The 24,590-nt window shown below is 43.7% G+C and overlaps 1 protein-coding gene across 1 annotated transcript in view; it reads left to right on the top strand.

The window, feature by feature from the left end:
- LOC132905178 (MOXD1 homolog 2) overlaps positions 1-24,590 on the top strand; it is a 172,693-nt gene that overhangs the window by 62,966 nt on the left and 85,137 nt on the right. Inside the window, exon 2 of the mRNA XM_060956209.1 lies at positions 19,129-19,405. Within this exon, the coding sequence (XP_060812192.1) occupies positions 19,157-19,405 (249 nt within the window). The 5' untranslated portion in view covers positions 19,129-19,156. The remainder of the gene's footprint in view (positions 1-19,128; positions 19,406-24,590) is intronic.

Below are 24,590 nucleotides of genomic sequence, written 5' to 3'. Positions count from 1 at the left end.
TGTATAGCTTTAAGAGCCTGTGATGTAACGATCGATAGGTATATTTCATATTGGTGCATAATAGCGCTTGTTACGCGTGTCACCTGCCCTCGCGCTGCTTCGTATTGTTAATTAGAACGATTTTGCGATTAATATCGCGCACGTGTCTACTTAGCGCTATACACGTTCCCAGGAAGCCTGGCTCTGGTGCTGGTATCGGTCTCCGGGTTATCGAACGTTTTCCTCGAAGCGCTCGTATTTTTCGGCTATAGGATAACGCCGAACGCATCGATTGCGACAGGACAGAAAGCACGAAATTGCGATTGGCGCCTCGGGTTATGATTTCGATTCTTTTTTTCATCCCTCTCCACCTATGCCACCCCTAGCTTTTTCTCTGTATGTGTATGCGTGTATACGCACGTCTGCCGACAAACATACCGTACGCGAAATATCGTAACCGGTAGCTTGCAATTTTCGTCGGCCGACAACGTCGCCCGAGGGATTAGCAATACAATCATCGACACGCCAGAGATACTCTTTCGACGTGCCATCCTGATTTCGGATGTAAATCGCTCGTTACAGAGCAGAGAACGCGTCGATTTGACGCCGCCTGAACCGACCGACTCGCCGTACGTACACACGGCTGAGAGAAAGAAAAACGATTCGCGGAATAGCTGGTCAGGATCATGAAAAGATTTGGTTAGTAGGAGAGCTTTGGTTAGCTCGTGCATTCCATCCTCTCTTCTCTGACTATCTCTTCTTCTGCTACTACCGTTCGGGTCGATGAATTTTTCATCGGGAGCTTCCGTTAATGAGCGGCAAATTATTCTTGGAAGCTCGCGTATAAATACAATCTCCATATTTAATGAATTTTATAATTACACGGCTTCCTCGACGTTGCTTTTCACCGATCTCCCTCGTCGGTGTTAATGAGAAACACGATGCCGTAGTTGATAACGCGAATTTTAGTAATTTTCTGTACGGGGGCAGGATGATAATTGCGCGGCAACTTTTGTTTCAACTAATTTTCGTTTGGGCATCTCGTTCGGATTATTCTCAGAGCGAAACGGAATATACGATCATTTCCCAATTTATATAATAATACCGGGAATTCATCGATTACGATGCATTGTCAAGTTTAACCTAGCAGCCGTCCAATTTTCATTAGCGGAAGAAGTTGTTGAAAAATGAAGGAATATCGATCATTAATTATTCTTCTTCGCGGAAACTTGACTTCAACGCGAAGAAAGTGAAAGCCGAGTCCAAGTATCGGAAAGTACTTAAACGCAATCAGCGATAGATCAAGAACTGGAATCTATTACGAAGTTTGCGTGCGAATTTTCCATTATCCAGCTGTACTACATCTCTCACAATTTGCACCCGTATGTTCCCATACGCGGAACAAATTGTCATAAAAACCAGTATTATAAACGACGCTCGAGTACGAAATAACACGTTCCCTCGACAAGGCACGTTTCTTTTCCCATGCTCCCCTCAAGACGAAATTTCTCCTCGTAACTTCCCAGCACAATTAAGAAACAAACGAATGCTGCACGTTCGTTTTATACTGATGGAAACTCGCGTTACTTCTATCGAATTCAAGGTCCCTTCCTCTTAATCGCCAGAGCCTGAAACCGCAACGTTACAGTCATGCTACACGACAAAAGGGTGTACACAACGCTACACGCAACCTGCAACAACGATACGCTCCCGTAACGTTCTCTGAATTTTTTTCCCATATTGTTTCTTCTGTTCTCCTTTTCATTCATAGGAAATTGTTTAAAGCTTGTACTTTGAATGTGTATAGCGAATGATTCATTCGTAGTGAATGTGAAGGATGAAAGTTTTTATACCACTTTCAGAATTGGATAGCCAGAATTGGTTAAAGTAACAGACAAAGGACGTTGTTGATACACACGAAACATTGAATGTTACTACACAAATATAAAGGTTTTTATCACAACGTTGAACGTATGAATTCATGTATCCTAAGATGCTGTAGTCTTCAGCTTTACATAATTTTCAATCCACGTAATAAATTCTAAACAGTATTCTAATCATTCCCGAACATAATTTCATTTTTTATAGATGTTCCGATATTTATGAACTTTACATGTACAAAGTAATATTGCTTTTATATGTACGTGTAGCATTGCAACACGAAACACGACAGGGTGACTCCTGATGGATGAAAAGATCAGAAGCACAGAGAAAAAAGGAATATGTAGCAAGTTAGCGCTAGGTAATCATGGCGCATAAAATCGAGTATCATGCTTCTAAACCGTACCATGTCCGGAGACATCGATCAATTGATAAATTTTCGCGACGCGTGGCATCCTAAGGCGTTTTTGCCCGGTGTCGGATATTGGATTTTCGTGGCGTGTACCGCTGTGCATGCCTCCGCGGGAGCTGATGGCTTCGGGATAAAGAATCCTCCAGGATGGATTGGATCGTTCCAGTAACACGTTGCGATTGATTTTCAGAACATGGCTTCGATCGCGGCGGACAGGAGACAAATTGGTTGAATTCAGTTCAAATTTTCTATCGATCTACCCGTCGCTCTTCTTCTCTTTTCTTTCTTTATTTTTTAGTTTTCGTTTACCCGAGTTTTCCTGTTCGAAAGCGATGAAAAAGTTGCAGCGACGCTGCATGAAGTAAAGAATCGGATGTACACTATCGACCAAAAGTCTAAGACTTCTGCTGATATTTGTTGTGCTACAATTGTCTTTAATCACTTGGTGGGTAAAAAGAAATTCCATTATGAGGTAACTGTAGATAGGATAGACTCGAAGTTTAGTTGTTATGTCGACTTAACACCTAGACTGCGTGACTAATGTTATTGATATATTTCTGAAACGTTCAAATGGGTGATAAAGATGTATTTAATTTCAAAATCTAATAGAGGTATGTTTGTCTTGGAATTATTTAAAAATATATGTCGACTTAACTCAACACCTAGACTGCGTGACTAATGTTATTGATATATTTCTGAAACGTTCAAATGGGTGATAAAGATGTATGTAATTTCAAAATCTAATAGAGAGGTATGTTTGTCTTGGAATTATTTAAAAATATATGTCGACTTAACACCTAGACTGCGTGACTAATGTTATTGATATATTTCTGAAACGTTCAAATGGGTGATAAAGATGTATTTAATTTCAAAATCTAATAGAGAGGTATGTTTGTCTTGGAATTATTTAAAAATATATTGAATTTCAATGTGCTCTTCTATGAAAGATAGGAAATGTGATTTATCGTGTTATCCATCTGTCACGCTGCTTTCATTTTCTAGTCATTTATCATATATTTGTTACCTCGTTTATAAATTTTCCAATAAATCTATGGGTCCTCATATTTATGACCGACAGTGTACACAGTCGACTTATACGATAGGAATATTTTGAGTTTGGTCGTGAACGACGCGAAGAAAATTGTCCATGCGGGCGTATTTCATTCCCGTCGCTTGGGAACGAGAACATACAGAGGGAATCGTTCATCACGGTCACCGTGATTTATGAAATTATGCGTGGTACTTGTAGATTCTCACGAAAACACTCTATTTAGCCGGTTAATAACGCGTGTCTCGTGTTTAAGGCTGACGAGCATGGAAAACACGGGACAGGATATTAATTAAGATTTCAGCGAGAAGAGGATGAGGCGGATTTTTTTCGTGTTCGCATAATTAGAATTGTTAACCATTCGGAAATAATGTTGCGCGATTTCCATCTATTTCCGTCTATCGTGTGTAAGTAATTCTCATCAGTAAGTGCATCAGAATTTCGAACGATGCGAGAATAAAATATAAACTGGCGAATCCTACTTCTGAAAACCATAGAGACATAAAAAATCTGGGATTAAAAGGGATCAGCTTCGAAAATGAAGCTTACAGTCGAACTCCAAATATTGGACAGTGCTTTTACGGTTCGTGACCTCATATTCGAGGGTAGTCTACATCAAAGTTCCATCGTTTGCGCATAAATTTTGCAAATTGATCTACTAGCTGATTCAAACGTAGAACGCTCTTAAAACTGATCGCGAAATATTTCAACGCAATTGCATTCTACGCTTTTATCCTCACATACCATTTATCAACGTCGTGATAAAACATTGATATCAAAAGATCAGTTACTCCATCAATCAGAGCGGAACGCTACGCATAATACCATTTACATCTCGAAACAAACATTCGAACCGCGTTCCAGTCGTTTTCTCACTTCTACGTAGCAGCTGCGGATCGCAGATGCAAGGTCGCTTACCGTGTTCGCCAAAAGTTTATATAATCATGCCGCGCGCTATTTGCTAAACCTTTACATAATCCTGTGCGAACGCTATTAGTTTGAGCGAGCAGCACGCGAGTCTGTTTGGACCAAAGTGGCGTAATTCCTGCAGCGCGAAAACAAATCGATAATAGCCGTATTCGATGACGTATCGCGGATGAAACGCAGAACTGTTGTCGCGTTTTACGAAGAAAGCTAAGCGGCTGTGTGTGAATTTCGCCGCTTTAGACACAAACGATCGACCGAAACGCTCTGAGGGAAGATTTTTTCCCGCCAGCATATTTTATCGTGTCAGCTGGCTGCAGGGCCACGTATGCCGAGTCGTTTGTCTCGCTCTTAGTGATTTACACAATTACGCGGAGTACTGTTTGCTAACAGCGTGTAGAACGTGGCGACTCGACCGCGAGGACGTGGGACGACGAAGCGTCCAGACATTCTGCTGAAAGAGCATCGCACCACGTCTATGCGTTTTATTCAAGCCGTCCAAATTTGTATTACTAGACATTTCGAGTATCAAGCATTGAGTGTGTCCAAAGGAACGGAGACAGTGCAAAGTAGAAAATGAGAGAGAAGGGAAGGCACGTTACCTACGTAGCAATTAAGGTAATGTCGCCTTCGGCGGTCCAGCGACTAACGAACGATTTGTCTTTCTCTTTGTTTGGTTGTGAAAGCGCCGCGTCTATTTATCTAAAAACCAGCCACGCTATCCAACCATCTCGCGGTTCGATTTTAATAAATTGAAATAATTGCGAAAGCTGTTCCGCGGTACGATAAATACCGAATCGTTCTACATTGTCCTAAATTTTCCGTCTCGCCGGTGGCGATCGACGGTGTGACAAATAATCCTCGTGCCACTCGTTTAAATCATATTTTCCCACTTATATCTCTTGTTTTGTTGCTTTGTTCTGAACGGCTTTTTTCCATTTTGATAGCTTTTTTGAAAACATCGAAACTTACAGCGCGTACTGCATGTGTTGATTTTTCAATCGCGTAGCTTTCTCCTTGATTCTTCCCTCCTTGATGATCAATGAGTCTTTCCCCCTTTTGTTTCTATGCAAGTGATAAATCTTGATAAATCTCCCAACGCGATAATTATTACAAAATTGATAATCGGAATTCCGATTATGGTGCAACATTTTGTCCGTTTAATTCGTTCGTTCTTGCCAGCCGCCGTTTTCGAACTATGGCTCTACCAGTCACGAAGGAGTAATCGTTCGAAAATGATAATTTGATTGTTAAACTCGTGGTTCATCGTCGATCGATGAGCAGTTATAATCGACGATTGTGAATGCTGTGCGGACGATTAATCGTTCGTTATTAGCCACCTGTACAGTCTGCTTCCTTTGTACACTCAGATCGTCGCGAGAATGCCGCGTGATCTTTTCGAATATATTAACCTGACCTGTGGAGGATGTTAGGTTTTGCGATGTTCAGCCAAGTGTTCAAAGATTATACTCGACTGCAACGTATAAGAAGATATGCCACGCAACGCGTGTATATCGGATCACGTGCATCCTTGGTACAATTAAGGTTTCATGAGCTAGCTTATTAGGAGATGTACGTGATAAGAGTCATATTAGCTTGACTGTCGTAGTTATTGTTTAAAATATACTTGCTACTTTTTACTTGTCCCGAGAAATGCATTGTCAGAAGACAAACTTACTCGGAAGACTAATAAAGAAACTCAATTCAATTTAGATTAATAGTTTTACTTTTTGAAAAACTAACACCAATCCTGTAGCTTGATACTAAAATTAAGGAACTTCTAGGATTAGTTTGAGCTAAGTGGTTCAATTAACATACGTCTCATGAAAGGAAAAAGCTATTCAAGTCACGGTGAGGTACGTTCCACTTTCGTTTCCTTGGATACATACGATTTCCTTTGATACTGCGAACCAACAGCCTTTAAATCTTTCCTTGCGAGTCGAACATTCGACAAACTATAAGATTGGTGGGATTACATCGAGGTATCTTGGCAACCGGCAATTAAGAAAAGTCTCCGGTATAAAGGAGGGGAGAACGTTTCTCAAAGAATACTTTCACAGGTGTTCCTCTTGAGGCATGCGAATTTCTTCGCCATACATATGCGATAAATCTTCTTTTGATATCGAAGCACGTCGATGCTCAATAGCTACCAATACTTTTCAATTCATGCACGTCGTCGGTTTACAACAGCAGTGATACAAGCAAAAAGGTAAAGAACTAAAAAAGTTATCAATTATATAACCGTTTAATAACGAAAACACCTTTTGAAACTCAGCTAATAGGTTTTTAATTTTGAAAATTTCACATGAAATATCGTTTATGTATTTTAAAAGGGAAGACAATCTTTGTGAATTGTGACGTGCTTTTTTCTCGGTAATATAATTTTTTAAAATAATTAAAGCGATTACCTTCGTAAATAGCTTACTTTTAATGCCAATTTTCGTAAATACCTCAAAATACATAATTTTTTTAACAAAACGACAACACGACAATACCAATAAATTATCGCGTTACGCTTGCTTGAATCGATACAACGCGCGAGATATCGAATGGAGTATTCGCTCTGACTGAGAAGCCGCCGCAATTTAAGATCTAGCCGCATCAGAACGGCTGTCTAGAATCTCACGGACGAAATGGATTTCGAATTTCATTGTCGTAAGTAACGCTCGGAGGAAGGAGCAAGTATCGATGCGTTGATTCGTTCCGCTCGTTCGTTCGTCTATCCGCAGCAAGGTGGTCTGTGGTTTATCCCTCATTACGTGCGATTCGTTTGCGGTATGGACACTCGCATCGTGCGATTTTCTCTTGTTCGTTTCGTTCGATTCAGAGGCCGCGCTGCCCGCTGCACCATCTTCTTCCGCGGACCGCTGCCGCAGTTATTTATCGATTTGCAACTCGCCTCAAAGCACGTGATAACAAGGCTCCTGGTAAGAGGGTGCCTGCGCCCTCCAGCTAGTGCCGATTGCCATGAAGCATGGCTATGTATGTACGAGTACGTGTACACGCGAAAGTACACGCTGGCTGGGTTGTCTGGTGTTGGGAGCCGAAATACCTCGGTCGTTTTTGACGGTACGGAATGTTGCAGAGTTACTTGGAATATTGGATTTAGAGAGAAAGGATTCGTCGACTGTTCGTACACCTCGGAATAGTTTACCACTCGTACAAGCGCAAAGATTCGAATCGCGATTACGGTAATTTGCTTTCTACTTGTTAAAGGGAATAGAGATTCCACGTGGAAGAATTTCGTGCTATTTATCCTGCGAAAGTTTGAAAGTTCGTTACGTATTTAATATCCCTCTGTACTAATGAGTTTATCAGTGACAATTACAGTTTGTTTAATTGAAAAAGAAACAAAGTTTCGAATCGTTTTCTCGTCAAGTTTTTGTGACACGTGCTCCTGTTCACGGCTCTCTTCTTCTACTTTCTGTTTCATACGGTTCCTCGATGGATAAACCACCAAATTTGATGTTCATTCCGAGCGAGTACGAAGCTTGATACTCGATCGTGGGATTCGCCGCTTGACGTATACGATATTTGATAGATAATACAGAGGATAATTGAAACAAACATGATTGGCTTATCACTACGAACAATTCGATGAAACAATGTCCGAGAAGAAAATAGATAATGAAACGGATCATTTGAGCGATATCTCGGATAATATGTTTCTTCGGCTGATATTGATGCAGTTAAACGAGCCTGGTATTTTTAGGGAGTTACTATTGTGTCGAAAGTCGGTCTTTGTTCGTGAAACAACGATCTAGCTATGCGTTTAACGATCCTGGCATTGCGCGATTGGGAGTCGATGACGAGGATCCTATTGAACGGGGACGAGTAAGGTGCCTCGAAACGAATCGCCACAATTAAGCTCGCAATTATTCCCGTCGAAGACGTTTCCCCGCTTCCCGTTAATTTAATTTGCCTCACGGGAGACGTTGCCAGAAGAAAAACGATCGACGAGATTGGAATCCACGGCAATGAGGTATTGAGAATCCGTTTTTAAATGCATTTTATCGCCGCCCCGACCGGAATATACGACGCGGGAAACTTTTCCCCGAGCAACGATCCAATTGCGCTCACATCTACCGATGCGACTAATAAGACCTCCGCCAATGATCCCATAAATTACACGGTTAATGTTTCCAACATCCGTAGAATATTTAACTGCGTTTCTTTCGGCACGACGTGACCATGGCCGTGTGGACCTGTTCAACGTTTCCATGTAATCTCTTCCGCATCGGCTAAGCTTCTAGTAGTTCGACTGTGTCATACAAATTTTCCAGTGTTTCAAAATACAATGCAATTAACGGATAGATACATTTAATTGCAAAAGAAGTTAAAGAAAGTTAAACTGGTCCATATAATGCATCTTTCTAAATATGTATACTTTTATATACTTCTGCATATTATAACACTCTGCATGTTTTTGCACCTTGCATATTCCATAAATACGTAAACAGCTTGCGACCTATCGATAAAATTGATCAGAACTTTATAAAATCGGACGCCAATCGCATATTCTGGTACTAAAATCGGGATGCCCTCGCAACATAAAATCGAGTCTAATTCAAATATCCATTATAGATTTAAATCAATTTTACTAAAATCTCGATTCTCCGATTTAGCAATTTTAAAATATTTCTCCAATCTAACTAGTGGACATAAAGTTCCACTTGAACTTTAATTTTCAATTTGCTCTACCCAACATTGCTTTTCAAAATATTTTTCTATATTCAACCAACATCCATAGCAACGCGATCACGCAATAAATATACTTTTGCACGTGCTAATTGAGGAAGCAACTGCATAACATCGCGGGCGATAGATGGTACTCGATTCCTCGACTTCCTCTCGCGATTCAGCATCGGTGCTGTCAACATGCGTGCAGGTTGGCGCATATAGACTTCCGGTAGCTGCAGGTGCGTGCACCACGCGCGAGTGAGTGAGGAAGCGAGCAGCCATTGCGTCGCGCGGACAAAAGACGCGCAGCTGAAATGCTTGCAAGAAACGTTGTCCGGAAGCAAGACTCCCTTGGCCAATCGCGAGTCCCGCAGGTAGACGCCATGCCTGTGGAATGCTTGTTGAACGTGTATGAATACGATAGACGGGCCCACTAAGGGCGTGGTTCGATGCGATTATTTCGTCCACGACAATTTCCAAGGGAGACAGAGGACCTTGATTATCGTCGTACAAATAAAAAGGTTCCGAGAATCGCAGAAGCGCTGACTACCGTGGAAACTGCACGCCATAGTTATTACCTAGAGTTACTTTTGCGGATGTGATAAGGATAACGATAAGAAAACGGCGTGGATGATTGCACGGTAGGCATAGGCAGGAAACATTGTTGGATCACATTGTATACTGTTATTTATAATAGGATTATTACAGTGGACTTACAAGCTGACTTTCGTTCGCCTTTCTATTCTCAGTCGATTTCATGGCTGTCCATATAGATTCTCTTTCAGCAATTACATTAACAGGCGATATATCTCGTTCGAAGTCTATAAAAAAAAAGGGAGTTGTATTTTTCAAGGTACGGAGCATCAAGGAGATTACCATCGACTTGGAAAGTTTCAAAGTATCAGAGTTTGAAGTAGAGACTTTCAAGGAACAGGAAAGATTGTTGTTAACATTTTCTTAAGGAATCTTCTACACGAAACACCTGTAGTATATACGTCCGGTCGATATTGCACGATAATCGAAGTTGGTCCGTCATCAATCATGTTGTTAAAGCTTCCCACGAGCGTTTCCCGTGATTCCCGGCGATATCCTTTGAATATAAGTAGATTCTTCCTTCGAGTATCCCATGAAGGTTACTCTTGGATTAGAAGTTGATCGAAATACGATGCAATCGATCGACAGGAAAAAATTGGCGCCGATCAAACGTAGAGAAGATCGAGGTGGGTGTGACGATCGAGTTTTCCCGGTTAGTCGAGTTTCGAGTGACGTTATCGTCGAGATAAATTCCAGTTGGTGAAGCATGTTTTAGCATGCGAACGTAAGAAATATTTGCCGTAAGTCGTGCCGTACGAACGTTCGTGGCTGCCATCATCGCTTCCGCCATGGGTATCCCGCCGGTACCAGCGCAACCTCGCTTTAAAAGGATAACGCGTTCGGAGACTTATCTCATAATATATTTACGGTTGCGTTACGAAGCGACTGTTATATATTATCCTGACCCCTCCATCCTGTCCCCTTTCGACTTCTTTAACCCCTCCTCTTCGTTTCCATCAATATATTATGTATTCTGAACACGTTGTATTTTATATGTGCGTTTTATACAACTCGTACATTTTCGATCTCGATCTATCGGGTTGGTTTCTTCGCGCCACGATACCTCGTGGTCGCGTGTGACTGGTAACGGTTACGTACGGGCTGAGACAGGCGAGTGGCGCGTCTTACCATGGAACAACGCGTATGAAATCTCCTTGGTAGCTTGGCATCCGGTACAACGATGCACGTTGGCGGATCCAACGGTGGCGTCGACCTTTCTTTTCCGCTTACTTCGATCCACTTTACTACCTTCCTCCTTTTGCGTTCGTTCCTCTATTTTATCTTCTCTCCGGTTCTCATCTTCGCCCCTCTTGCTCTTCTCTCCTTGTCCTCTCCTGCTGATCCTACGTGGTTAAGAGTTGGATTACCCTTATGGTGCTCCGCGAGCTAAATCACCTATTATGCATACGCCGGCACTTCTGCGAGGCAGAGGCAAAGAGTCGACCCGACTCGACTCGAGTCAGGTTGAGTCGAGGTTAGAGCATGCTGTGGTCGAGTTCTCGAGGCTCGAAGACTCTCTCGTTCTCAGTGGCAGCCGGAATCCTCCGCCTATTACTCCCTCATTTGCCCTGGGTCCATAGAAATGTAATTAAATCCCCTGAGCGGACGCGAAACGACGCGGCGTGGCGCGGTAAACCGGCTCGTGGGAAAGTCGTTGAGTTTGCTGGGACGAGGTTGGCCGGTAGAGGGGCACTTTTGACAAGCAAGCGTTAATTAGCGCCACCAGGATCGACGACCACGTCATTTTTTTAAAGTTAATTGGGCAAGCTCCGCAATTAGACGAGCTAAAGGGAGCTAGAGGTTGCTCGCGGGTGAAAAAAACGCATCTACAGGACGATCTTCCGTTTCGCAGGACAAAGGACATCTGCAAAAAAAACGTCGTCGTGTTTTCATTTTTGCAATTCTTTACTCCTTTTTCCTTCATTTCTCGCCGGTTTCGCGTCCTGTCGTGGTTGACACACGCGCGCGCGGCTCCCGTACAGAGGAAAATTAATTTCGCGTTTGCAAGACGACTGCAAACTTCGCGTCAGAATTAATGCAAGACGCGGCTGTGGCTGCAACGTTTAACGCTGCTGCACGAAAAGCAAGTTGCCAGGGCGAACTCGCGAAAATAAAAATATCACAGCATTGGCGTACGTGACTCGCGACGTCTGCGTACGGGTTCGCGTTTAAAATTAATTGCTTTCTCCTTTACTCATCTAGCGTGTTCCAGTTGTAGTTTTCCTCCTCATTGTTAACGTGTAAAACAACGCAACTCGAGTCGCTAAAGCGTTTTCCTTCCGTTCGTCCGTCACGCGTATAGCTTTTCTCCGCAAAGATGAACGAGCTTCGGTGAGAAACAACGCCAGCCCTCGAACACAGGAAGCGAATGATCTATGGGGACTACAGTTGCATCGATGCAATTGCGTTCTCCCCGTTCCACTACTTGGGAAGTCGGTTCTTCCGTCGTTCTTATCTCTCCTACTCTTTCTTTCTTTTTCTCTTTTCACGACCACGTTGTCCCGTGCATCTTCTTATCCGGTCCTTGGAAATCTCTCTCACTCTCTCTCTCTCTCTCCCTTTCCTTCATTCTCTATCCGCTCCTCTTCTTCTTTCCTCGAGTTACTCTCAACCTGGAAAGTTTATCTTTTCGCGCGTCGAAGCACTCTCCATCTCTTTTTCGAAGGCGTGTCGGAAAGGTAGCAGCGTCGCGATTCTTGGTCCGTTTGCCTTCGCCTCACCGACGAGCGAACTTTACACTCAGTACATTATGAATATCGCGATTTCACGAAGAAGTTATACGGTTCGGTCATTTTTAAAATGGAAAACTGCGAGAAAAGTGGGTCGCGGGCTTAAAGTAACGCTTCTGCTGCTAGACTCACCAACCCTGGAATCCTCTTATCAGCTTTCTAGCTCTCGAGTACCTCTTGGCTAGCATTCGCAACTGTAACATATTTTATCTGGTTCCTATCATTTTCCAACGACGTATTATTAATTAATCATCGTGCAAGTTTCGAACCGTGATGATCTTTCGTTTTCTTAAACGTTTTGACATGATTCGTGACGCGGGTTGTTTAGTCTTTTCTAATATAAGGGTAGAGGCTGGACACGTGATCATTTTCTGGCTTGTGTACATCCAAATTCCATTCGGTTCGCCACTAATTTATCTTTATAGCTCTATTCGTTTGTATTTAATTACAGATATTAGTAGATCGCATTGGCGATAAATCATCGTCGTTGCACCTGGTGTGCAATTTCATTGGTCGATGTGCTTACGATATTTCGCGAGGTCCGCGTGTAACGTTCTATGTAGTTTTCAGACTAAATAGTTACTGGCGTAGCGAAGTTAAAAGTTTTGAATTAAATTCCATCGATAATCACGCGGGTACAGAAACGAGAACGATAGCACGCCGCGATTTACTCGATCCCATTCTTCATCGTGATGCAAAGTATCGTTCACGTTACTTTGCATCGATCTCGCGTGTTTTTCGACACGGTCACGTGTCTTGCGATCAGCGACCGTTGAATGAATAAACGCGACGCCGAGCGTCCTACCACGCACCGGTTCGCGGCTATGCAAATAACTCTTACTTTTTAACGAAGCCTGATACAACGTTTCACCGTTAACGCCAGCTTGACTTGCTGCGGCAAACCTGTGCAGATTACAAACCGTGCGGTCTCGGTTTCACGATGAAACGTGCCGCGAACGCGTGCAGATCGCCGTTCTGTGATAAAAAAGAACTACTCCGGACAATAAAAAAAGAAAGGAAATCTTTGCGTATCGTTACGCGACACAAAATGATACCTTTGTTCATTAACGTTTACGATTCGGTGTTCGTCATCCTTTAATTCATACAAATTCGAATTAATTCAATTAATAATTCAAATAATTCAAATGTGAAGGAACATTACGATATTTTAAATTTTACGTGATTTTGTAAAAATATACCTGGGAATGTACTATTACAAACGAACTTATGTGGAAATAGATATTGAATTCTCGAAGATTAAATATTAATTTTCAATTAATCATTAATGAAGTTGAATCGATTAGTTTGATTTTCGATAAACTCCAACGTTACTCATTTACTAAGAACTCTGAACACCTATTAGTAAATTTGGAACGACGAGGAGAAACATACCACAAGCTCAAGTTCCATTAATCTATTCTTGTATATGCGTGGTCGAGAATCCCTCGCGTCAGCAACCTTTAAACGTTGAAACGTTTAGACCTGATACCCGATCCTATGATAGAAGAAGGTAGCTGAGGAACGTGTATGGGCGTCTTTAGGCGACATCTAATGATTTTACGGACGTTAATTGGCGTGTCCCGACCCTATACCGTCAGGTATATGATTTCTCTTTTTTCCTCTCTGTCCCGGGCTTCATTTTTTTTCCGTGGAAAGAAGTTGATGGATGAATTGGTCGGTTGTCTCAGTTCCGACGACAGCATATTGGTTCGTCGTTCGTTTAAAAAATCTTTAAGCTGGAGAAGTTCGTAACAGGACTTTCGGTTTCGTCATCGACCGATATACGACTGGTTCTGTGTTGTTTTTAGCCATTACTTCCGATAACACCGGAATTCGGATGGAAATTAAAAGTGAACAGGAGCAGCTTTATAATATTCCACGTCACGTTTATCTCCGGTGTCACCTACAGAAATTACATTTCAGCTTGCTCTTTAGCGTACACGTCAGATTTTTCAAGCAAACCCGACCGTACCGATACAAGATATCTTCTTTTTCTGCCCTCTTGTCTCTCTTTTCGTCGAGCTTCCCAGAACTTTAATAACCGATTATAAAAATCGGTTGAACGCAAACTTTCAGTTAACCTTTTCCTTTATTTATAACTGCCAATCGATGGAAAAGATGTAATTCCGCCAGTCAACTAGATTCTATTCCAAACTATCAAATACCTGCTGACATGTATTTTGAATACTTTCTGCTGTGTTTATTTCAATTTAATGTTACCTATATAACATGCATCGCGCGCATAGAGAACAGGCTAGAAAAATGAAAATAAAAAAAGAAGAACTATCGATAATTTCGTTTCACATGCCACCGATCATTTCTTCTCAAACAACTTCGCCGCCCCGCAGCGTGTCGCTTCTGTTTATTCTGCGATCGCATTCATACTCTGCAATACGCACAACCCTCTTCGTATTTCGATTTCGCCGCTTTAGCATCGTCACTTCATGATTTATTTAACTTTAAAAGTAGTTGAGCAGCGAAGTGGTGGGTGACCAGATTCGCACAGGACACAAAACAGCGGAAATCGGTGGGAGAAGGTGAAGAGTTTCAAGGTGGAAAGGGGCAGAGCGATAGATAGTTTTGTAGGGCGCGAAAAGGGATGAGAATAGGCGGTTGCGCGAGCGCGTACATCGATGGAAAAGCCGGCAGCCAGGGCCTCTCTCAGGCCTCGTTCGGAGGCGTCAATGTATTGGGGCTACGTTCCAGGTTGATGCCACTGGCGCTGGACGCAATTTGAGAGCAATCGACTGAACGACACGCCGCAAATCAAACCCGTCCGTGGTAGTCGTGTGTTAGCTAGGCTCACCTCCGACCTGGCTCCATTCCCTTCACACCACCCTTTCCTCTCCTCCCCTATCGTTCACCCTCACACTCTTGCTCGCATACCACACGCGTTCTCTTTGTCATCTTCCTCTCTCTGTCTTTCTCACTTTACTCCTCTTCAACTACCCTCCTCTATATGCCAACCTCATCCCCTCCTGTCATCCTTTTCGTTTCGCGGACCTCGACTGTCCTCTCAATTTGAGTTGACGCTTCTCCGTATGGTCGAGCGATTCGAGTTGCCGCGCGACAGCTGCTCCTGCCGATGCATCACCTCACATCCGGCGCACATTACACCGCTGTTACTGTTAATTGAATCGATCGTTTTCAGATTGGCGGTTGCTCTACTAGCACCGTAAAATCGACGAACTCACGTTGTGCATGCTGCATGCATCAGCGAGAATTCCTGATGGGCGCGAACCGATCACCGGGACCAATCGTCGCGTCGCGTCGTACACGGAACCGTATAGTCGAGCGATCCGCAAATTCGGTGTATCTATTGGTCGTCGCATCGGTTCGAGAAATCGGATAACGGTTTGACCTAACGCGCGTTATCTGCTTTCCTATTTGCGTTAGCTTCTCCACGAAAACAGGTTGCGACGTTCGAAATCGCAGATCAACCTGTTCCTGTCACGGTTGATCTCGTTTTTGATAAATTACAATCATTTGCCCATATCGCGAACCCAACGATTCGATGGATCGATGTTTTTCTGCGAATGAAAATTCTCTGTATTCTTTTCCCATTGAAGACAAAGGACACGAATAAAAGTGAATTACATGTATTTGCTTGCCAATTTGGTTAATGGATTTGTATTGTTCGCGGTAAGCTTTGCGCTTGGAATGTGTTCAGTTGTTAAAGAAGCAATTATGAAGAATTGGACGGTCACGAAACAAACCGGTTGAGCGCCCGAAACTCCGCACAGTTTCCGCGGCGTAGTTTCATTATGGGACGAACTTTGACTATTTGTATGACCTTATTAGAGGTCTCGGGCCTTGAGATCGAAGTTTCCCGACGCCGTGTGTAGCGCCTGAAACGATTATGTTTTAGGAGACCGTGTACAATTCTCGCAAATTACTTCGTTGCTTGACCTAGTTTCAGGTCGACGATACCGTTGTTTTCAAACCGAGAATTCACATTTTCAGATATTTTGTTTCGCGTTGCACTCATCGAGAACAAGCAGAAACGGTATTATCGATCACATAGTGCCATAATAAATATTGCGTTCTCATTTCGTTAAAATAGCACGCTCATTCTACGTACATTTTTCGTGTTGGCGAAAATAAAACGATGCATAAAGCGTTTAAATCCAGATTTTGTAAATTATAAAAGTCAAATTTCACTTTAATCCCGAGCAATCAAGCCTCGGTACATAATCGGCGTGAAACGATCGATTCGATTTTGTTACAAAACGTATCGGAGAAATACGTGTTTCAACCGTTTAATGTTATCCAATTAAAGATTTACCTATCGCGTAATGGAATATTTGGAAAAATATGAAAATGCAAACAGCGCGATTCGAATTACGATTATCACGTGAAAAATCGTACGATTTCTCTACCTCGTTCGAACTTCCAAATTACCGTGAACCGATAGAGGGTCGAATTATTTTGAATTCGCCCTAACGACTCGGAGATAGCACCGTCGGAATTGCGTCCGTTAGATTTTAACGGACGGTAAAAAAAACCATTGTCGTGAATCAGACACGTAAGAGAGGAGAGAACGGCTATCGATTCTGATCACAACGCGGAAAATTACCGGCTCGACATCGTGCGTGTCTACGTTGCTTGAACGGGCATGCGTTACAGCCACTGTTGCGTCGTTAATTAAAACGATCGGTCGCAGATTCGCGGGACGACCGCGGTGCCTGAAATTGCGCGGAACACGTGGTCGAAGCGGTGCGAGCGACCAGTGGCTCGCATCACGCGTGTTTTCCAGACAAACGGGACAGCGAGAGACGCGCGCAAAATCATTCGTGTGTTGCACCGATTCGGTGATCTCTGTGAAACGCTTAATTCTCCGCTTTTCCCAACCGCGTGCACAGAAACGAATAGTTCAATGGAGCGGAGCCCACTCGTCTGACACTTGGTAACTGCGTCGTTCGCGTCCCCCGGATTTCCATCGGTCCGTTCAAGCGTCACGCGATTGTTACTATTAATCGATTCGATTGCTTTCGAATTGACAGTTCTCTTGACAGTGTCCTGCTGATTTACCAGCGGATGTTTGCACACCAAGCTCGAACAAAAGAGATTTCGTCGGCCGGCCATCTGTTTTTCCACCCCTTTCCGAATCGGCCAGCCGTTTCTAGCGACGATTCGCCAAAAACCATCGTCGACCATTCACCTGCATACACGCGTACCCATTGAATTTTTAATCGACAATGGAATCAATTCGATTTCCTTTGCGCACGGTTTTGCTCGTGTTTTTTCATCGTCACCATTATGGACGATGGTTAGGAATTTTTTCTATTTTCCATACCGGCACTATCTTTGCTGCCGGCTCTGCTTTCGCTGCTTCCTTCACTGTCGTTTTCGTTTTTGCTCGTTCGTGCTCGCGATGCGCAGTTCCGTGCACGGGTGAACGTGTACGCCGTTCGCTTAATCCATGCGGTCACGAATAGACTTTTTCTTTCGTCGGGCGAATTCACTGCCACGCTCGTCTTGCTTGATTGCCGCGAACGCGGTGCGCAAATGGCGCATCGACGAGCTCTCGTGGCCCCGTTCCACCTCGTTCCGTTTTCCCTCGTTCGATCGTACGCGAGAAACTCTTTCTTTGTCCGCGCGTTTACCATTCATCCATTCCGCGACGTTAATTACGTTATATACCTATCTCCATCTATACGAGTACTCTTTGTGGCGGCAATAAAGTGAAATTGATAGCTAGCTAGATCAATGCCCGAGAGCTCGCAAATCGACGCAAGAATAACACTGGTGATATCGGTTTTGATTCTTGATAAGTCTAGTCGCTTTTATCGCGAATTAAGGTCGACATCAATCATAGTACGCGAATCGAGTCGACGATTAATCTTGCAGTTTAACGTGAGCACGTATTAGGAGTTAGGATCCTATTAGGATCATTGACGAAATAAATCAATCTGGTTGTCTCTTGCTCTGGCTACGTGGAGTCCTTTCAACTACACCAGCCAGAAATTTTCTCACCGTAGCTCGCGTTGTTTTCGTCGTCTTTCGTAACGGGGGCGCATCTTCATCGAGGCCAAGTGGCGGAGCGTAGTTCGAGGGACGTCGAGGGCTAAAGAGGCTAATACGATTTTACGTGGGAAACGAGTGAAAATACCGGGACGAACGTACACACGGGGGCGCACTTAAGCGCGATAGAGCGGGTCGCATGCGAAATAAGAGGAATCGAGCGGCACCGGTGGCCAACTGTTATATGTGGCTTTGAGTCGTTTACGCTTTAGGACCAAGCGGCTTGGTCCGTGTATCGGTTACGCGGCTAATGGAGAGCCACTGCTCTTAAAATATTGAAGGAAAATATAACCGAGCCGTCTACGACCGCATAAAACGCCTAAATAGCAGGCTAACGATCGAACGCTGGCGTGGAAACACGAGTTACGGGCCCTTTCGCTCGATGTCGATGGGACGAGAGGCATCGATACGCGCAACGTTCCTTCGCTACTTTGTTAGGTCGTGCAGAAATGGCGATGATTAACGAGCGGCGAGAAAGAAACGCGACTACGTCGTTTTAGCGGCGAGCGCTTTTCCGCGTAAGGACTCGAAGCACTTGTAATTATGGGGTTGTGAGACGTAGCGGAAGCTGAAGAATGGAGTTTGTTACCTCGCACATTGGCAGGTTATAACGATGGAATGTGTGAGATGCTTTACGTAAATGTATGAAAACCTGAATATTTCGTTTTGTATTTAACCTGTTAACCCGGGGAAGGCATCTCTTGAACGTAATAATCTGTTTGCCTGAAGACATCCTGTCTCGTAATAACAACAAATTATGTTGTATTTACATTTGCAAGAATTTTCGGAAGTTGTAGAATTTAATGAAATTGAAGAAGGCGCACAGTTAACGATAGGGCATTTTTCTTTGATTACAGATGTTCTGAGGCGCATCGGTTGTAAAAGATGAAGGTCGTAATCGCGACGTGTCTCCTCCTCTTCGTCAACGGCGTCCTCTCCGTCGAGTGGAAACACAGTGCCGTCCTGGACAATAACTTCTTAGTTCTTTGGACGCCTGGCGAGAGGGATGTGATGTTCGAGATTCAAGTGAAGACTCTCGGCTACGTGGGTCTGGGTTTCACGAGGGATGACGGCAGCGTTGGAGCTGACATGGTCATTGGATGGGTAGACAACAACGGACAGCTCCATCTTCAGGTAAGTGTCCTTAAGAGCGTCACGTTATTTCCTTCGCGATCGTTGTCAGACGGTAGCTCGAGTTTCTTCGTATGCGAGCTTTCGTTCTTAAACTCTAAATACTCGAAATTATCGATGTTCCAACAGACAACTTTGTGTATAACGCGCCAGCAAAATAACGGAGAAACGCAATTATCATTATTTCTTAGGTATGCATAGCGCATCTTGAATTGAAAACGATGGTTTCGCCAGACGATCATTTTCACCGAGTGCGTTCTAGCAAAATTACATTCATTCCACGAACGTTGACTTGGAATAATTTCAACTAATTACTCCTATGCTACCGATCCCGGTGCGTCGAGCGTTCCACAGATCACTTGGAATACCAGGACCGTGTGTGCAAGGGAACTCGCATAATGATAGTCCTTCCGAAGATAAGTAATGGGTTTCTCGTTTCGATCGGTGCATTGCATAGTTATCAATCTTACCAACTGAGGCCAGCGGCCTGTCATTACGCGTGCTCGTCATTTTGTACGACACTCTGCCGTTTTATTTTTCCGAGGACCGATTATCTTGCACGATTTTCAGTCACTGGCCCATGATGTATTGTGTTCATCGAAACGGTATTTTTCGAGCTCGTATCCTACAGGATACGTCGGATGGGACGGATAACTTTTTCAAATCCAAACAAACGAGACTTAACGGGAATCACGATGGATACGAGCGTCGTTCGATAAAATGAATAGGAAGAACCTATGTACGTACATACATACAGCTAAAGAAAACGGCGGTCGAAAGTTCTTCCTCGATTTCCAAGTAAAACGTAAAAGACGTAGATTCAGCTGACATACCCAGCTACGCTTCGTCGAAACGGTACACGAGTTAGAAAACATCATCCTGTCCCTGAAAGTCTAAAGCTCGATAAACTAACAAGGCAAACATCGCGCAATAGTAGATACGACGAAGAGACTTTCCACTGTAACTAAACGTTTTGAACCGGTTTAATTTCTTTACAAGAGCTACAAAGAGAACGTGCATAGAATTTTCGGAGGATCGGGTCGGGTACACGGTTTATTTTCAAGTACTGTTAAATTTAAAACGTCGTTATCCTGCCGCATCTGTTGACGAAAACTCTCTTCGAAAACCGGACTCAAGGGGATTACGCTGTTATCCTCCCTTTCATCAGCATTACGCGGCTGTCACTTTACTCGGTTCTTCATAACATCAGGGCCATAATCTAACGCGGAGGGAGATGGACGCTCGTTCGTCCGTTTCTTTGTTTCTTCCTTTGTACGCTTTTCTCGCGTGGCTTTTCCACGACGCAAACGGGACAGCCAACGTTGCATGAGCAACCACGCGAACGCTTCAACTCTGTCCTCTTCCTGCCTCGTCCTCATTTGTACATTCGTCGTTGTATATTTCTTTTATAACGGCTTTCCGCGCCCACATCGTCCTCGTTCACGTTTCCATCATCGCTTGCAGGCTACTTCGCGCGGAATTTCCCGTCGACGACAAATTCACTCGGATTCGCGCTGCGTCACTGTCAGCCCCTCTCGCAGACAGATGATTTTCTTTTGGCGATTAACCTTCGCGATTAATGACAGTAGTTTCACCTTGCTTGTGCACTCTGCTCACCGATAAAAATTTACTATAGTCGCGGCCTCGTGCGAAGGTTTGGAGGAAGAAGATTCGCTAATATCGAAATAATAGATTCTTAACTGGCCCACGAAAGATTTTATCTCTTATCTCCGAGGTAGGGTGGAACTCGCCGTAAAGGGAGCGATTCGAACTCAGTGTGGAAAATAAGTAGGCGGTTAAGCGAGGTTAATTAAATTCACCTTAAAAGCAATAACTGCGATAGAAGTTATTCATGTCTGTTCGCTTGACCGTTTGATTACAGTCGACTGACCGTGCCATTCGTTATGATTAATGTATGTTGTTGGACCGCCGATCGTTTAATGTTCATTGCATACACGACACGTTGCGGTTTAAATCGGTTGCTTTGTGATCGATACTTATTAACATTCAATTGGTGCGACAAAATCGAAATTAAAAATGCAATCGCTTCCTGCTTATTATTAAAGTCTAATTGAACTCTGATCGAACGAGTTGTGATCTAATTGAAACGAAACGAACCAGACAAGCAAAAATTGTACCAATCAAAACGGCACAATGCTAACCTCTATCCAAATTATCGCTCCTTGTCGGCAAATCATTTAATTTGGCGAAATGGTGGCTCCTTATTGTCGCGTCACACATCGTTCGACATTAACAACGAAGGAACCGCGTTTCAGAAATCTCGTGCGTTTCTTCTGAAATGGAAAGCTGCCGTAACGTGCGCATATCCGCGTAAAGGGATGGGAAGTGGATGCAATATAGGAAAGCAATCTTCTCCGGCGACTACAGAGCGGGATAACCGAGAGTAGTGGTGGGTCGGTGCTTAGGTACATATCTACGTAGGTAGGTAGTCAGGCTGCAGATCGCGTTCGTCTCGCGTGTCCGCAATTTTTCCGGTAGAATCGTTGCCTGCTCGTTCCATAATGCATGCCGCGCCGCTCGCAATGCTCTATGCGATGCAGCCGTCGCCGGACGCTCTCATACACACAGAGCGACGTCACGGGAAGAAAAAAGAGGGGAACAGCGAAGGGACATAGAGCGAGAAGAAAGGATCGAATGGACGACAGGACTCATGTAGAGCGAAAAAGAGAAAGCTGGAGGAGAAACTTGACGGCCAATGGGAACGAGAAGATTTTCGTTATGATCATAATCTTAGAAGCAGAACAACCACGGTCATCCAGACCAGCTAGGCGACCAGGCGAACACCGGATTCCTAGCGCTCGATTTCTTTCCCTTATACCCCTTTCGTACCGCTTCTTACCCTCTTCCTGGTGGCTCCCTTTCTCCTAATCTAACAGTTCAATTCTTTTATTCGCACGGTTTAACTTTTCCCTTCCATCTTGTAGGGTCGTTGGTAACAGCACAAACGAACCGAGCTTCCTTCGCGCTGTATGATAATAAGGTAGAAGGAATCGGAGTTGGTCTAACGTCTTCATGAGCGATCGATCTCGTCGATGTAACGCTGATATCAGTGGTATCGAACCTATTTGTAGAGAGTACATTCGACACTCGTTGCTTTGTTATCGTAGTTGATAAAGGAGAATAGGTACGATAAAAGTAACGCTCGACGAAACGAATCGAAGTTGATTAAAGATGTACGCTTCTTGATACATTTACCGTTTCAGGATCCGGCTTTTGTGTGTTCAACCACTTCGATCCCCGTCTCTCCAGCCGGCTGAATTCAATTTTCCTGGTCTAATTCTTTTATTCGCTTCGTTTAACTTCCCTGTTCCGTTCGGCACGTCGTTTCAAGGCGAATCCGTAGCTCGGTGTCTATTTGAGGTCTTTTCTACCTGAAATACTTTTCGAACGAGCGATCGCGACGAGCTACGACGTTCATTCGCGTTGTTCCATGCCCTCGATTCGTTACTGTAAAAAATGATATAACTTTTAGCGTGTCTTTCCAACGACGTCTCGCCATTGAATTAAAATTGCTTGAAATTTAATATCACGTTTCTAACGAGAGTAGTACAGCGAGGAAAAAAACTGACAAACTTTGAAGAAAGGAACTACGAATATACTCCATAGTGACGTCGAGTGGACTGATTAATATTTACAACTCATACATCGCGGTCGTAGGTACGCGAACTACGGAAAAAGAACGTTTGGAGAAACGCGAGCGCAGCTGGCAATGGCGGGTTAAATAATGCAGTGCGATAAATCGCCAGCCAATTCAGGACCTCTTGTCGGTCGCCGCTCGATTCGAAGGAAAGCATCGCGCGGAAGCAGTTTCCTCGCGGCGAAAACTCGGCTAATGCGCGATTATTTCAGCTAGTTGCTGGCGCTGGGTCGTCGTGAAACGAGCCGCCAGCGAAATGGTAATGAGATCTTGCTTGATGTAGTTAATTTGGGTATCTGCTTCGGCCTTATTTCCTTCTCCTCGTTCCTCCATCTCTCACGTCATTCTCTCTCTTCCCTCTACTATATTTTACTTTCTCTCTTTTACTCTCGTTGCACACATGCCGAGTCGAATGTAATCACGGCGTGGGACCGGATGCAGGACAGGGGCGGGTACTTGGCCGCGGAAAAAACGAGCAACGACCGCGGCATTTCGCGCAGAATGAAATTCCTATTCCGCATTGTCGGCGGTTTGCTACTGCAGTTGGCTAAAGTGGCTGAAAAAGGTCGGTGGAATGGGATGAAAATGCTGCCGCAAGACGAGGAGCCTGTATAGGTTGATGCATATTTCGTCGTCGTTGTCCTTGTCTCGGACGCGTCGTTCCACGTAGGGAAACGCTTGCTCGAGAAATCCATTAACGAGCGGTTCTGACGATTGCTGGACAAATAGCTTTTCATAATTCGACGCAGAAATTTTTTAATCTACGTCAATGGCGAATGGGGGACGGTTGAGAGGACTCAGAGAGATGGAAGAAAGAGGTGGAAGCAAAGAGGGTGGCGTTTTGGACGCTAACCAACGTTGGAAACGGAGTCGAACGCAAGCGGAGGCTGGTCAGCGCACGGACTCGCGTTCTTACATGCAAAATCTATTCCGATCTAGAAGCATCGGAATTTAGATTGGAGTTTAGCCTGGCCATAGTAGACGCAAGCCAGTGGTATGTATGAAACGGAACGCTGCGCTGTTTTTCCCAGGATATGCGGAATAACTTTCGTTTAAGATCTTTGATAACGGGTCTTTCTATTAGAATATAAACGAGGCCCTCGTCGTTCCGATAAATTTTCGTTACGGAAAATAGTTGGGAATAATAAGTCATACATATATATGTACGTTTTTGTTATACGCATATTGCCTATACTGTTGTGGTTTTATAACATTGATCTACAATTCTAAATAGTTGAAAAGCGATATCTAGGTATTTGCGTCGAGTCGCTTAAATTCAAATAGCTTGAGCTGACTTTTTTAACTTGTTAGTTATACTTGATTTGATATACTCTTTTAATCTTCAAACGAAGAAATCGAAGTTCTTTCAGCTATTCCTTGAAGCTTGAAATACATCTTCAATTCACGTGAATTACTTACATACAATGTGAACTGGATACAAGTTCTTCTGAAGTGAATTTCACTTATTGCTAGTCCAGCATTCGCCTGATTTGCATGAACATAAGCTTGAGTAACCTGAATTCCTCTAAC

Source organism: Bombus pascuorum, chromosome 1 (assembly GCF_905332965.1).
Source record: "Bombus pascuorum chromosome 1, iyBomPasc1.1, whole genome shotgun sequence".
Classification (NCBI taxonomy): domain Eukaryota; kingdom Metazoa; phylum Arthropoda; class Insecta; order Hymenoptera; family Apidae; genus Bombus; species Bombus pascuorum.
Note: the sequence above shows the minus strand (reverse complement) of the source record. Positions and strands in the feature narration are given on the sequence as shown.